At 52.4% G+C, this 15,702-nt stretch overlaps 1 protein-coding gene across 1 annotated transcript in view; it reads left to right on the top strand.

Annotated features, from left to right (window-relative positions):
- Positions 1-14,151, top strand: part of TBC1D2B (TBC1 domain family member 2B) — an 88,842-nt gene extending 74,691 nt beyond the window's left edge. Inside the window, exons 11-13 of the mRNA XM_061158892.1 lie at positions 5,372-5,557; positions 7,209-7,330; positions 10,906-14,151. Coding sequence (XP_061014875.1) covers positions 5,372-5,557; positions 7,209-7,330; positions 10,906-11,101 — 504 coding nt within the window. The 3' untranslated portion in view covers positions 11,102-14,151. The remainder of the gene's footprint in view (positions 1-5,371; positions 5,558-7,208; positions 7,331-10,905) is intronic.
- The last annotated feature ends 1,551 nt before the right edge of the window (positions 14,152-15,702 follow it).

Genomic DNA, 15,702 nt, shown 5'->3' with positions numbered 1-15,702 from the left:
TGGGCCACCTCACCATCAACTGCTTGACTTCTCGGCCTCCCTGTCACCAATGTGACCACTGCCCTGGGAAAATCCCTGTTGTAAATGTTTCGTGTGGTTTCTGTTGGCCTAGTTGGGCCCTGTGTTTTATTTGCATTTCTGTCTTTGGAGGGAACCCCCTTGTTGCCTTCTGTTAGCACCTGCACTGCCCTGTCACCCATAGTCCCCAGGCCAGGAATTGGGTCAGCCCACGCTCCCCCTTCCGGTCCCTCTGTGCCCCTGGAGTTGCTGTTTCTGATCACTGCCACCCGCCAGGTGGCTCAGATCTGTTCCCTTGTCCTCTCACCACTGTTAGGTCACCGTCCCCTCTCCTGCATCATTGAAGGTGCCTCTTCTTCTCTCTTTCTGCCTTTACCCACTCATCCTTCCCTCCATCTCACTCACAGATGCAGCCACAACCTCCCTGCGCTGGGCCCAGGCCTCTCACAGCCTTCCTCAAACTCTTTACTATCTGAGCCACCAGGGAAGCCCAATAGATATACTCACTGAAGTTAGCTAATACAGAAATGCATCAGTTCAGTTCAGTTCAGTTGCTCAGTTGTGTCCGACTCTTTGTGACCCCATGAACTGCAGCACGCCAGGCCTCCCTGTCCATCACCAACTCCTGGAGTCCACCCAAACCCATGTCCATCGAGTCAGTGATGCCACCCAACCATCTCATTCTCTGTTGTCCCCTTCTCCTCCTGCCCTCAATCTTTCCCAGCATCAGGGTCTTTTCCAGTGAGTCCATGCTTCTCATCAGGTGGCCAAAGTATTGGAGTTTCAGCTTCAACATCAGTCCTTCCAGTGAACACCTAGGACTGATCTCCTTTAGGATGAACTGGTTAGATTTCCTTGCAGTTCAAGGGACTCTCAAGAGTCTTCTCCAACACCACAATTCAAAAGCATCAATTCTTTGGTGCTCAGCTGTCTTTATAGTCCAACTCTCACATCCATACATGACTGCTGGAAAAACCACAGCCTTAACTAGACGGACCTTTGTTGGCAAAGTAATGTCTCTGCTTTTTAATATGCTGTCTAGGTTGGTCATAACTTTCCTTCCAAGGAGTAAGCGTCTTTTAATTTCATGGCTGCAATCATCATCTGCAGTGATTTGGAAGCCCAGAAAATAAAGTCAGCCACTGTTTCTACTGTTTCCCCATCTATTTGCCATGAGGTGATGGGACCAGATGCCATGATCTTAATTTTCTGAATGTTGAGCTTTAAGCCAGCTTTTTCACTCTCCTCTTTCACTTTCATCAAGAGGCTCTTTAGTTCTTCTTCACTTTCTGCCATAAGGGTGGTGTCATCTGCATATCTTGTTTGATATTTCTCCCGGCAATCTTGATGCCGGCTTGTGCTTCCTCCAGCGCAGCCTTTCTCATGATGTACTCTGCATGTAAGTTAAATAAGCAGGGTGACAATATACAGCCTTGACGTACTCCTTTTCCTATTTAGAACCAGTCTGTTGTTCCATGTCCAGTTCTAACTGTTGCTTCCTGATCTGCATACAGATTTCTCAGGAGGCAGGTCAGGTGGTCTGGTATTCCCATCTCTTTAAGAAATGCATATTAAGAGGGAAATGAAAAGTCACCTGTTACCCTACCAACTTGAGAACCATAGTTAGCATTTTGATATATTTCGTTTTGACTTTTCCCCAATACATTTAAGTATCCAGATTCAGAGCCGATTATCCTGGCTGGTTTACATTCACATGACAGCACGAACATTTTCTCATAATGTTATCTCATTTTCAATGTCATATTTGGTAATATTCCATCAGTTGATTGGACATGAGGTGTTTAACCGGTTTTCTGTAACAGATGTTGTGTAAGGCCACTCTTCAAATGGGGATAGCCGTGTGTGTGTGTGGTCAGCCCCAGCGCCATGCCTTGCAGATTGCCGTCAGCTGCCTCCTGCCGGAGCTGAGCACTGAGCCCCTTCATGCTGCACTGTCGTCCAGACACTCAGCAGCTTCTCCGTCTGTCCCCTCGGCTGAGTGTACATTGTGTGCCAGGACCTCACTAGACGCCGGGGACACAGAGATGAATATAGTCATTCCACATCCTCTTGAGCTCAGAGAGCTGAACAGAGGCCTGAGCAGGCCTCCCCTGGCAGCCTTCCCCACACCAACCCTCTGCCAAGCCCCAGGCAGCCTCAAGAACAGGGCACCATCTGCCACCTACCTGGCAAGAAAGGCGTGTGCCTGGGTCTTCTCCCACTTCAAGGCCAGCTGACTGGTCCCTTCCTCTCAGGCACTTTCAGCCCAAGTCCTTCTAGGCAGAGGGCATCATATCGCCATCACTTGGCCCAATAGTCAGCTGTTGTCTCCCTTGGCTCTTTACAGCCTCTTAAAGCCAGTGTGCATGCATGCTAACGGCGTTAGTGGTAAAGAACTCACCTGCCAATGCAGGAGATGTAAGATACGCAGGTTTGATCCCTGGGTCAGGAAGCTCCCCTAGAGGGGGGCACTGCAACCCACGCCCATATTCTTGCCCAGAGAATCCCAAGGACAGAGGAGCCTGGCGGGCTATAGTCCATGGTGTCACAGTCAGACACAACTGAGCGACTTAGTATGCATGCAAAGGCAGCACCTGCTCCTGTTGTTTCTCGTCCCCAGCACTGGCCAGTGCCAAGTGTGAAGTGTGTGCAAGTGGGTAGTTGTTGTTTATCTGCTGAGGGATGGAATAGCACCAGCAGAAGTACCATCACTAGTGAGTGATGCTGACCTTCCCTGTAGGAGGGTCTGGGCTTCCAGGGAAACTGACCAAAGAGGATGCCCAGGTATGGCTTGTCATGGCTACTGCGCATGCACCCATAAGATGTTTTGACAACTTGCCTTTCAGTAACTGGTCCACCTATCAGAATCCTACAGCACTGGGGAATAGATGTGGGTGAGAAGGTGAGAGGGTGATACTTTTTGCACACCATGAGATGGTTTTATAGCTTCTTATGTGCTTTTGTTTAAGTCTTCTAAGAAAAATTAATTATAATTCATTTCGGCTAATTTAGGTCTTTGAAATTTTGTCTCTTCTAGCCAGAAAGCAAACTGGACAAAAATGTATGTTTCTAACCATGATTCCTGCATTTTATCCTTTGTGTACCCTAAGGTGACTTTACAATGCTTTAGAATCATTTCTGTGGAAATTAATGTTTTATAACTTACTTTGCCTTTTAAATCTTTACATTTCAACTAGTTGTACTTGAACCTGTGTAACATTCTTTTTAAAAAAAATATTTTTTTTTTTTTACTATAGTGGCTTCTATATTTAAAAAAAAAACAAGCCTTTCCCATAAGGGTAAACAATTGAGTTTTTCAAAGTTTTAGATTCTCCTTAAAAAAGGACATTTTAAAATGTCACTTTAACATTTATCTAGATTGTTTCTAGTTGTTCTTGTATCTCAGTCATCCCAAGAATTCACACACCTTCCACCATAACTTGACTGATAACGCTGGTGAAAGTTTGGCGGGTTTTTCGGGATCCAGTCCTAGGAGCAGGCTTGCTGCAGGGTGTCTTCCTGTCTCCTGGGCGTTGCCGGATTGCTCTCCCAGGTGGTTGCACCAGTTCTCGCTCCCATCTCAGTATGCCGTTCAGGGCACGCTAATGCGGCCGGCATTTCCTGCGCAGCTGCCCCTGTTCCCGGACAGCCTGGTCGTGGCCCGCTGTGCATGGTGGCTTGCTCTCTTCTGCGGGTCTCTTTCTTCTTTGATGCTTCACTGCTCACTGGTGGAGTGGTGACCTCACTGCACCCGGGCCGTGGAGCCTCAGCCCGGGTCTCTGGTGAGCTGCAATTGTCCTGCTCCAGTTGCCCCCAGGCACCAGTATGTCTCACTCTCCCCAGCCCTCATTCCTGTGATCCGGCCTCAGGGGACCACACTCTGCCCTCTCCAGCTCCTCTGGACGCCTGTGTATTCCAGGCACCCCTCCTCCTTACCTCTGATGGCACGGGGTCTGCATGGTTTACAGACCTTACCTCCATGTAGTTCCGATCTAGGTGCTCCTATCCTCCTACCAGCTACCCTTGGCTCTGATTTTCATCCCCTCTGCTCTGGGTGTGGGGGCCCTCCATGGGCCTCCCCTTTAGCTCGGCCCCTGTTGCAGGTAGAGAGACAGATCTAAAGCACAAATCCAGCCCCATCACTCTCCTACCCAAAGCCTCTTGATGCTTCTCCTTCATTGCCTGCTGCATTTTTCAAACATGAGTAGAGAAATAAGTATAGGGGGTTGGCAGTAGTGTTTTTCATCACATTAAGTTGAATAGACTAGAATTGAGGCATCAAAGTGTGTCCTCCTGTGTGAAGTTAAGTAATGCTCATGAAAGATTTGTTTCTGTTCGATGCAGACTGGGTGATGTTGACGTATGTTGTCTTGTGGGTGACAGACAAAGGCTGGAAAAGCCCCTGGCCTGTAGATGAAGTCTGACCCTCAGGGGCATGGTGCCTCTGCCAGGCCGGGCTGCCTCCCTCACACCCCTTCTGCCCACAGTCCTGTGCCCTCTGCTTCAGGGCTGTTCTCCCCCAGACTTGGCTGGGACCCGTCCGGGGCTCTGTAATGCTCTGCAAACACATCTTTACCAAGCCCTGGCACAGCTGGTGTAACAGCCCATACATCTCCTTCCCCACTCATCTTTTAGCTCCTAGAGGTCAGCACTGAACGCGAGTCAAGCCTCTGCCCAGCACTGGCCCCTGCCTGACACAGAACATGGAGAGATAACAGCCACCTATGTTGATAGGTATTTACCTGAGTCTCTTGTAGTCTTCACAGAAGCCCTGGGAGAAGGAGACTGTTACTGTTTTCCGGATGAGGAGCAGAGCTCTCCAGAATACAGTGTGTCCAAGGCCACTCTGGAGTCAGTAGTAGAGCTGAGACCCAAGCTCAAGTGCAGCTGACTCTGGAGTCCTGGCTCCCTCACTGCCCCACCCAGCTAGCAAATACTTGGCGAATGGATGTGGTGATACCACACTTCCTCTTGGGCCAGGGACTCAGGTTGTGGCCCTGTGTAGCAGCACCCTCTGTATTTCCATACAGATTAGCAAGGTTGACTACTCCACCAGCTCTGCAGCAGCTGTTTTCATGGGGCATTTTGAGTGCACGCGTGGCCTCAGGCCGTCGCACCCAGTCCCCCGCCCTGTGGAAAGGATGACAGTCAGCGGGCACTTGGTGAGCGCCTGCCGTGTGAGGTCAACTGCTTCTGGGGCACAGAGCCCTCCGCTCTGGGGTGAGCCCTCCACACATTTGGAACGGCTACACCGCGGTGCACTGTGACGGGCCTGCAGCCCCCCGGGGCCCTGGATGACCCGCTCTGTGCCATGGCAGCCCCCACACACTTCTCCCCTTTGCTCCCTCTCCAGGTGGACCAGCGGGTGTTCAGAGACCTCATGAGCGAGAAGCTGCCTCGACTGCATGCCCACTTTGAACAGTACAAAGTCGACTACACCCTCATCACGTTCAACTGGTTCCTGGTGGTGTTTGTGGATAGCGTCGTCAGTGACATCCTCTTTAAAATATGGGACTCTTTCCTTTATGAGGGACCAAAGGTGGGTCTGCTCACTGGATGATTCCATGGGCAGTGGCAGAGGCATCCCAGCTTAACTGGGATGTGCGACGGTTACCAAGGGGCAGAATGATCCAGCCCTGGGGGCCACCAGAGGGGTCGCAGGAAACTGCAGTCAGTTGCCAGTTCATCAGAAGCGAGTCTGTGCCAAACCCCGTGCCCGGCACAGGGGCTTCGATGGTTTGCAGTCTGAGCCTCAGCCTCTGTTAAACAGCTGGCAGTATTAGCCCATTGTATGGATGAGGAGTTAGAGGCCCAGAGTGAGCAGATGATTGGGGCAGACTCAGGGGGCCAGCTGCAGAGCCCTACTGCTCACAGGACTCCCACCCAGTCTGTGTATGCTTTAAAAAAAATCAGTTTGTGAATAAGTAATACATGATAAACTCAAATCATATAACTAAGAGTGTGCAGTTGAAAGGAGATTCCCAGTCTCCTAACTGTTCTTCTCAATGTACTGTATCTCTTTTTCAAGGTATTTGATGTATATCTAAAATATGATTTTTCAGTTTATTATTTATTGGAGATTGTTCCATATCAGGGTATATAGATCTGGCTTTTTTTTTTTTTTTTTTTAAACTCTGGTAATATCCCCTTCTCCAGATAAACCAGAAATTTACCAAATAGTCCCCTGATAATGGACATTCACATTGTTTCCAGTCTCTTGCTGTTTCAAACTGTGCTGCAATGACTCATTATAACTGTCTTTCTATAGGTACAAGTACATCCATAGGTTTAGTCCTAGAAGTGGATGTGCTGGGTCCAGGGTAAATCCAGAATCAAAAGACCCTGTAGTTTTCATTGAGAATGCCAAATTGCCTGCAGAAGGGCCTTACCAATTTCTGCTCCCACCAGCAAAGTTTGACTGTGTATATTAATCCCATACTGTGTCCAACATAGTACATCATCACCTTTTAAATTCAGTCTGTCATTATTAAGAGTTCTCAACCAGGGCTTAAACAGTGTTTCCCACTGGGTCACAGGTAGGGATGCTAAGAGAAGGATCACCTATTTTAACTCTGTAAGTATTGTTTTCTGAATAAGAGAAAATTCACATTGTTGCAGACCAGCCAACACCCTTAGATGTGGGTGAAGTAATTTGTTCCAGAGCTGCTAAAACTTGCAGGAGCAGCCGGAGTCCATGTCCTCTGGCCTCAGCACAGTGACCCAGAGACAAATCAGAAAAAAAAAGCTTGTTTTTCAAATTTTCTTTCCCCATATTCAGAAGTCAGTAATTCAGACCCTAATTTTAGTAGGTGAGATAAAAACTACCTCCAGAGGTAGAGCTTTCTAAGAGTTTCAGAATAAGAGGACCCTGGTTTTGATTAATTTAACATTTATCTCTAGTCCTGTATAGCTTATGGACTAGAAATGTGAGCTGAATGTGGAGGAGTCCACAAAGATTCTACTTCTTAAGGAAATTTTTGGTTTGGGCTGAAGTGTTGCTGAACACCACCAGAGAGTTGAAAACGTTTTTCTATTGAGAAAGACACCTGCAGAAATGGCTCCTGAGGTCGTGTCTGCCCCAGGGCCCCGATGCAGGCCGCGCTCCCAGGGATCCGGCAGGTCTCCCATCCCTGGAGCTAGTGCCTGGAGCTCGGTGCTTCTCCCCTCACAGATTCCCTGTCCTTCTGCAGGTTATCTTCCGCTTTGCCCTGGCACTTTTTAAATACAAGGAAGAGGAGATCCTGAAACTTCAGGATTCAATGTCCATATTCAAGTACCTCCGTTACTTCACACGCACTATCCTGGATGCTAGGTGAGTCGTTGGGGGACCCCCAGATGTCCAGGAGAGCAGGGCCCCTGAGCTTTTATCCTTGACCCAATAAACATAAATCCTAACAACCAAAGCACATCCTTCCATGTCTCACAAGCACTTACTGAATGTCTGCCATGTAGCAGGCCCTCTGCCAGGCACAGAGGGTGGTGGGTGAGGAGCAGGTCCTGTCCTCGGAGAGCTTGTGAGGATGTTACAGCAGGGTTTGCTCAGAGCTGTGGTGAAGGAAGCCCGGGTAAACTGGGTTTGGTGGGGGTGGCAGGGCGTGGGCCCCCTGGGCAGAGGGCACCCAGGAGCTGTGTGCAGGGCGTGACAGCACGGCATGTTTAGGGCGCAGCCCCAGAGGCTCGGCCAGGGTGGGGCTGGCATGGCAGGATCGAGGCCAGGCCTGAGCAGAGCTGGGTTGTTAAGCCTTTTGTAGACTCTGCCCAGGAGGCTGCTTCATCCTGAGTGTTAGGAAGTCCCTGCAGGTTGGACATGAGAAAGGCATGTCTGGTTGGAGCAGGACTGACTGCAGGAGGCCCGGGCTCCAGGTGAGAGAAGTGGTAGCCTGGAGCGAGGTGCCCCCAGAGGCAGAACAGAGTGGGCAGGTTGAAAGGAGTGGAGAGGGAATTTGAACTTGGAAGGGCCCTAGCTTTCTGGCCTGGGCAGCCGAGTGGTCAAGAATCCCCGTCGCAAAAAAAAAAAAAGAATCCCTGTTGCCCCACAAACATAGGGGGCCTTTCTGGGCCATCGTCATTGTCCTTGTGTCCGCTGAACCACACTTCGCAGCTGCTCTGGCCCTGGTGGCCCAGGCATGTTCTCCAGAGGGTTTCTGTGGACCTGCTGTTGGTTGAGCAAGTGGGGTGCACATCCTTGTGAACCCCTGAGTCCCTGTTAATGTTCACTGCACTGAGGCGCTAGGAGCCACCTTTCCTGTACGGGAGTGGATCCCTGTAGCAGACTTGTGGCCTCATGAAAACCACAGGCGTCCTTTCACTGACAAACATGTGGAGCTTATTAATGTTCTTCAAACTGTGTTGACTGCCACCCATAAGAAGAACATTTTATCTCACAACCTGGGACACACATACTAGAGAGTCTGTAACTGGAACAGGAGAATTTGTTCATTGAAATAGTTCCAGTGCTTGATACAGACCTGTGCTGTACCCTCTGATATTTTCTAATTACACTGTGTATCACATATTTAAAATGCTTGTCATGACTCACTAAACTGACTCTTCGATCCACTGATGGGTGACCACCTCCTTGACAAAGACCAGTTGCCCCCCCGATGCTCACAAGAAGAGAAGGCGGCTTCTTTTCTTGGCCAATGTCATGAGAAGTGGTTGGACAGCGTCAGACAGGAGGAGCTGAAAGGCACCAGTGCTGAGGGGTCCTGGGATGGGGGGGTGTGGGACCAGAGAGAGGGGCCTGACCATTCTCCCCTGTGGTTCTCTTGAGTGAGGCAAGGGGACCGGGGAGGTGGATGTTGGGAGAAGATACTGGCTGGGGCCACACCTGGCATCCTTACATGTCACCACTATTGTCAGGATCTTTTACTTGGGAAGTGGGTTTTCAGATTTTTTCAGGCTTGTTGCCATATCAACAATAGGATATCTGAGAATGTCTGTCCTGGGGTGAACCTTGGGAGTATTCGTTAATCCCACATCCGGTCAAGACAACAAGAATGGTGTGAAGTGCACTTCACTCTGACAGCTAATGCATGTGGAGGGCATCCTGCTCAGCCCGGGACAGTTTTGTGCAGGTTGTGAGTGATGCCCTGCAGGGTGGCAGAGACAGAGGCGGAACTGGGACGTGGTCTGTCGTGCGTGCTCCTGCAGCGCCACCTGGTGAGTGACTGCAGGAAGTCAAGGTCCCCGGACTTCCTGGAGTTTCCGAGTGCAGCAGGATCACCCTGGGGGTGTTGTTAGGACTGCAGATGCCTGAAGTGGTGGAGCCCCACCTCTGTAATAGGGCCCCAGTGCTTAATAAGCTCCCCAGATCACCGGTTCCAAGGAACAGCGACTGTGCAGTACACTGATTGGTTCTGCAGAGGAGGCAGGGAATTCCCAGTCAGATGTGGTCAGGGGAGGTGGGTAAGACAAGATTAGACCAGTCTCTGAGTCAGGACTCTTGGGGACCTCTCAGGTGCCAAGTATCGTCTTCTGGACTCAGCTGACACAGGGCATTTCTCACCTCTTGATTGGACCTTCCAGGCCCGAGGCAGAGCAGGGTGTGTTTTCCCTGCCGCTGCAGGCTGTGTTCATGGGCAGTAGTGACGGCCTGGTGGAAGCAGCAGACAGTGTTAGTCTAATTCGGTTTTTTTGTAGCAAGGAAGGGCCCGGACGCCTCGATTCCAGGTGTATGGAACCTGTGACTAACAGCTGTCAGAGGAAAGGGGCTGGCCCTGCAGATCTGGTTCCCCTTTCCTGGCCAGCATCTTGTTTCACTGAGACCCACACTGAACCGTGGCTGTGCTCAGGCCACTCCTGCTCACTGGCTCTAGAACACGCTCTGGGGAGCTCAGCTCTGAGAGCCAGACTTTCTGACCCTTTACCTTCTGGCAGGAGCATCATCTGGCTTGCTGTGAGGCATGTCTAACAAGTGGGTGTTTAAAAATATAAGAGGGAGTGATGCTAAGGGCATGTGTTGTCTTATCTGTGTACACCTTATAGTAAAACAGCCCACGTGACTGAGGAGTAGCAGGTGTAAATGGGGAGGAAGTTGAGGGGAAGTCCAGTGACATTTTTGTTTCATCACAGCCTCTCCTGGGGTCTTTAAGAGTACCAGGCCTTTGGTCCCTGCTGCTGGGGCCTGCAGGAGTGGGGCAGGGGCTGAGGGTCGGAGGAACCGGCTTCTATGACAACTGCAGAGACACGGCATGGTTAGTGCCAAAAGTCTATAGCTTCTAGTTATGGGCACTTTCTAGTTCCGTTTTTACTAAACTGCTGGCCAATGGTAAGGGGCAAAACCCATGATTTTTAAATGTTTACTGTGGTGGGTGCCTAGACCTGGGGATAGTACGACACCTGTGAACTGCACACTTCTGTGTAAGGTGCATCTTAATACCTGTCACACCACTGACTGGGCCTGACGGCTGTCCCCACATTTGCTGGGGCATCTGTGCACCACTTCACCCCGTCAGTCGGTCCAGCAGCAGCGCCTTCCTGAGGGCGCCCTGCACCAGGCCTCATGCCGGTTCTGAGGATGCAGGGGCCCACCACCACTGAGCAAGTGCCAGGCCCCGTCCTGGTGCTCCCGGGCGGCGACTCGAGTAAACCCATGTGGGAGGTGGCACTGCTGTTACCTCAGTGTACAGATGAGGAACTGGGGGCTGGAAAGGGGGGAGCTTCCCACGTTCCATGTCACGCAGGGCGTGTGTGGTGGAACTGGATCCAGGCCATCATCTGGGGCCTGCCCTGCAGCCTCTGTGTGCGCACTGGCCTCCGAGTGACACCCACGTCAGGCCCTCAGCACAGTGTCTGGGGTCCGCCTCCCCTCGCCCCCGGGCCCCCAGGCCAGGCTGAGCTCTCACCTGACCCCCCCGATGCTCTGTCTTTGCCATGTTCTGCCAGGAAGCTGATCGGGATCTCCTTTGGGGACCTGAACCCATTCCCCCTGCGGCAGATCCGGAACCGGCGGGCCTACCACTTGGAGAAGGTCCGGCTGGAGCTGACGGAGCTGGAGGCCATCCGGGAGGACTTCCTGCGCGAACGGGACACCAGCCCGGACAAGGGCGAGCTGGTCAGTGACGAGGAAGAGGACACCTGAGTGCTGCCCGCGCCCCCGCCTAGGACGCTGCTCTCCTTGCAACCAAAGTGTGCCAAAGGGTGGACTGCAGAGACGCCTGCACTCGTTCCACATCCAGAATGTAACATCCGGGGTCTCTGGAAGTCTGCTGGGCAGACGTCCAAAGCCGCACTGCACTTTCTCGTTTCCACTCGGGTCTCCTCTGTTTACAGCCATCTGCATGCCACGGCCGATGGCTCCTCCTGTCCCGTCATGCTTTCCGCCCGATCGGTACCTGACCGGGCTTAGAGCTGGCTAGTTTCATGAGCCTGTTTAACAGCGTCTGTCAGCTGTGTTGCTGTCTCTGCCCTTAGGAAACCTTCCATGGGCCGTCTGCCCGGTGGTCGCACCTGTACACAGCGGGCGGTTGTGGGCGCTGTTTTGAATGGTAGTCGTGGAGGACGCCCACCACACCTCACACACTCCTGGGCCAGAGTCTAACTGCTTTGGGTGACATAAGGCTCGTGTGAAAGAAGGGATTTTCTTAGGAAAGCGAGCACATCCCTTGTTCAGAAACAGCCTATGGCAAGCCCACAGACCTCACGCTGATGGCTTCAAGGTGCTGGCCATGCCCCACTTCTGGAATAGCTTCTGCCCTTTCATGCACAGCCTTTCAGACAGGAACTCCCAACCTGCTGGCGGAGGGCCTGGCTCTCCAGACACCCCACGCTCGCTCCTCTGCCTACACCGCTCCAGGCGGCTCTGTGCAGACCCTTTCTTTCCATCTGAGAGTTGACCCTGGGCTCATTCTTCACATGTGGATGGGATTCCAGGGAAACCCCGCATCATCGTCCTACAGAGCAGGCCCGCCCCTGGGCTGGCCTTGGTGGAGGGGATGCAGGGAGCTGTTCTGGGCGTGCTTCAGGGTGGCGGTGTAGCAACAGAGTGGTTGCCGTCGGGCAGCTGGAAGCCGTGGCTTCCTCGGGAACAGCCAGTGTGCCGGGCTGGGGTCGGGGGAGGCCAGCTGCCAGGGCCTGGGGCTGGGAACCCTTCGCTTGAGGTCAGAGCGTTGGTGAGCCCTCCCAGGGACATCCCCTCCCCACGGCCACGCTGAGACATCCTGTACTCAGCAACTGTCCTCCCCTCTGGGGTCCCCACCACCCCCAGTGTGTCAGGCTCCCCAGGCAGTTCTAGGACTTAGAGCATGACCTTTCTGAAGGCCCGGAAGGAGGCTCTGTGCAAAGATTATTTTTGCTTAATCACTCTGTGGACCGTCCCTGATGTCTTGATCTGAGAGTCTGTTTTCCTGGACAGTTATTACTCAAATAGGAAAGAAAATGTTTTTAGTGGATTTTTTTTTTTTTTTACACTACCTGGAAAAAATTGTAAACAATCCTTGGTGGATATTAAACACACTCAGACTTACTGAAGCACTGTAACTTGAAGAAGTGCTTTTTTTCATAAGCATAGTTTTTCTTTGCTTACTGTCAACCTTCTAGCAGTCTCATAGCCAGGACAGCATTTCAGCATATTAGACCAAGTTCAATTTTTCTGTCTTTGGTTAAGCTGGTTGGTTTTTCACTGTGTCCAGGGAGCTGGCCTCTATATGTAGGTATCAAAATGTATTTTATCATTGGTTTGGTCTTTGGGAGCGGCTGTTTGAGGCCAGACATCTCCAGGAAGTCGCCTTGTGAGTAGGTTCGCCCTGAGGCGAGGGTGCAGCCTCACCGCTCTGCACAGACCCCCGCAGGACCACTGGGGCTGGTGGAGACCGCCTCCCGCCTCTACTGCCAGCCTCTGCGATGGCAGCCTCTGCGATGGCAGCAGGAATGGGGCTGGACAGCGCCAGCTTCCTTGAGATTTTAGTTTCCCCTAAGTTGATTTCCCCTGGAACTGTCACATCCTGGGGACTAAAATGCTGCCTTTAGCAATAGGCTTGTTTTGTCCTTCCTGCCTTGAAAAGACTTATCTTAAAAGCACCTGAATTGGGCCCGGGCATCTGCTGTGTGTGGCTGAAGCCCCTGGTGTTGGCTGTTCCCCGAGCGGCCAGTGGTGTGTTAGTATTTCCAGGCTGTAACTGTCAGTGGCCAGGCAGTGGGTATGGGAGAACAGAGAGTGGTCGTGGAAGGAATGGGCTGGGAATACTTGCTTGGAAGTTCTCCTTTCTGGAATAAAGCACTGGTTGTCGAGAGGCAGGAGAGGGACTGCTTGACCTGATTCCAGACTGGGGACAGGATGGGGCCAACTCCTTCTCCACAACTGTAGGGGCTGTTCCCACTACTTCGAGCCAGTGCTTCCCTTCTCCTTGTGCCGCTGAGGAAAGAGTAGCTCTGTATCCTCCCCTTCTGACAGGTGCTGTCTCCATCCCAGCGTGGGGCGGGGCAGCCTTCAGCCAGCTTCCCAGACGCACACACCACGGCCAGGGGAGCCGCCCTCATCACGCCAGGTGGGAACTGCCAGCTTTCATGTTGGTGAGTTCTTTGTTTTTTTATGGGTTGAACATTTGTTAATATTTTTGTATATTTTCACTACAGTTTATATTTTTATAGGCTATTTTTATCAAGGTTTTCTAGATTATGTACATCTATTTTGTATAACATGTTCTCTTGTGTATTTGTAAACCTGAGCCTCCAGAACCACTGTTCACATCTGTACCCTCTCTGACCCCCAGCCTTGACCTTCACTGACTTCCCCTATGTACACGTGGGCCCACTTCTTACCCCAGGTAGCCTTGGGGCTACTTGCAGTCATGCTGACAGCTGTCCCACACCAGCCAAGACTGTTGATTGCTGGGAACGGCTCTGGCTTCTACGTTATATCGATATAGGAAGTATTCTAGGCAAATAGCCAGTCCGCTGTTGTTGTTTTAACTAAATGTTTGTATTACTGCACAAATCCCTACTCCTCACTTTGCACGCCGTTACCTTCCTGCCTGTGTTCTGGGAGGCTGGATGCCAGCCATGGAGGACTCAGGGTGTTGCCAAGTGACTCTCTTCCTTCCATGTCCCAGCAGCTTCTGTGCTTATCTTCCAGTTAAATTTTGGAATTGTCCTACTAAAAGGCAAAATAAACTAATTTGTGTAACATTCTGACTTGAAAAGCTGTTACATTCACTTGTGAGGGGACTCAGCCCCAAAGGCTTGAAAGGTGGGGCAGGGTTTAAGTGGGGGTGGGGTGGGGGTGGCTCTCCACCTTACACCCTGTGTTTCTGCATCCCTGCCTTTGGTTCCCTCTGAGCAGGTGGGACAGAATGCCTTCAGCCCTGGGAGGCCCTGAAGCCATGGCCAAGCTGCAGGTGAGGGCTGGGGGCACAGGGTGGGTCAGGGGTCAGGAGCCGGAGTTCCCCATGTCCAGAGCAGCCCCTAAACCACTGGGTGGCAGGCACCCCTCCTTCCACCAGCGGTGACGTGCCCTGCCTGAGTCACGGGTTGTTTGCCTCCTGCCTAGGCTGACAGCTCAGGCCCAGCTGCCGCTGGGGACGCCACTCCCCTCACCCCCCATCATCGGAAAAACACACGAGCATGATTAAGACCAAATGTCTTGCCGCAGAGTGACGGCATGGGGGAGCTCCAGTAGAGATTCCCAGACAGAGCAGGCGAGGAGCTGGGGAGTCTGCCTCCTCCTGAGACACAGATTCAGTGAGGCTTGGTGCTCCTGGGCACAGCTGGGCTGGGACCGGTGCTGGCCCCGGCTCCCCATCCCTTGTAAGGGCTTGCTCTTCCCACAGTGGAAAGCCTTGGGAAGCGATTCCTCAGAGCAGGGGTCCCTGGGGCCACAGAACAGAATGTGAGTGGAGAAGGGGGACAAGCCCCTTCCAGGTGCAGCACTTGTGAGCAGAATGTAAAATGGTCAAGTCCAAGGCTCACGGCCAGAGGTGAGGGCCGGAGCCTGTTCAGGTCACTTCCTGGCCTTCTCCAGCCTCTGCACCCCTCACCAGGGCCCAGGATACTTCAAAACACCTCGTGCCCATCTGCTCCCTGGTGTATTCACCACAGTCTGACTCTGTGGAACTAGGTGTGGCAGGCAGGGAGAGGCTGGCGTGGCAGGTGCTGGGTGGCGGGACCACATGTCAGCAGAGCAGGAACCCAGCATCTGGGACTGGCAGTGAGGAAGGAGCCAACCCAGCCCCATCCCCGAGCATGGAGATGAAAGAAAGGGCCAACAAGGGTGGGTCTGATCTGTCTGCTCCCCCCCCACCCCTGGTACAGACGGACTTGGGTGAAGCTGGGGTGGGGGGGGCCAGGGGATGTGTCCATGGGGTTCACTCCTGGGGTAGACCCTGCTGGTGACAAGATGGGTCTTGCTTTTTAAGGGGGTGTGGCTCAATCCCTGTGAAATGCAGGGGTCTGGAAAGGGCCAGGGGGGTTGGGGGGGCCTAAGCAGGGGGCATGAAGTAAGGGGTGGGACCAGCATCCACTGGGCCTCTGCCAGGCTGTAGCTGGTGCCCGAAAACCCTTCCCTCCTCCTGTACCAGCACACACCTCCTCTAGAAGCCTGCCTCTGCTCTGACCCCTTCGGGCCTTCCTGTCCCCACGGGCCCCTCTCTCCCTGCAGACCTCCCAGAGGAGTGGACGGAAAGATGCTCTCTAACGGTGGCAAGGGGGAGTTCCCCCAAGCCAGGAGGAAGCCAAGCCGCACTTGGA

Source organism: Dama dama, chromosome 13 (assembly GCF_033118175.1).
Source record: "Dama dama isolate Ldn47 chromosome 13, ASM3311817v1, whole genome shotgun sequence".
NCBI lineage: Eukaryota > Metazoa > Chordata > Mammalia > Artiodactyla > Cervidae > Dama > Dama dama.
The sequence above is the reverse complement of the archived record's forward strand: the minus strand, read 5'-3'. Positions and strand labels throughout refer to the sequence as shown.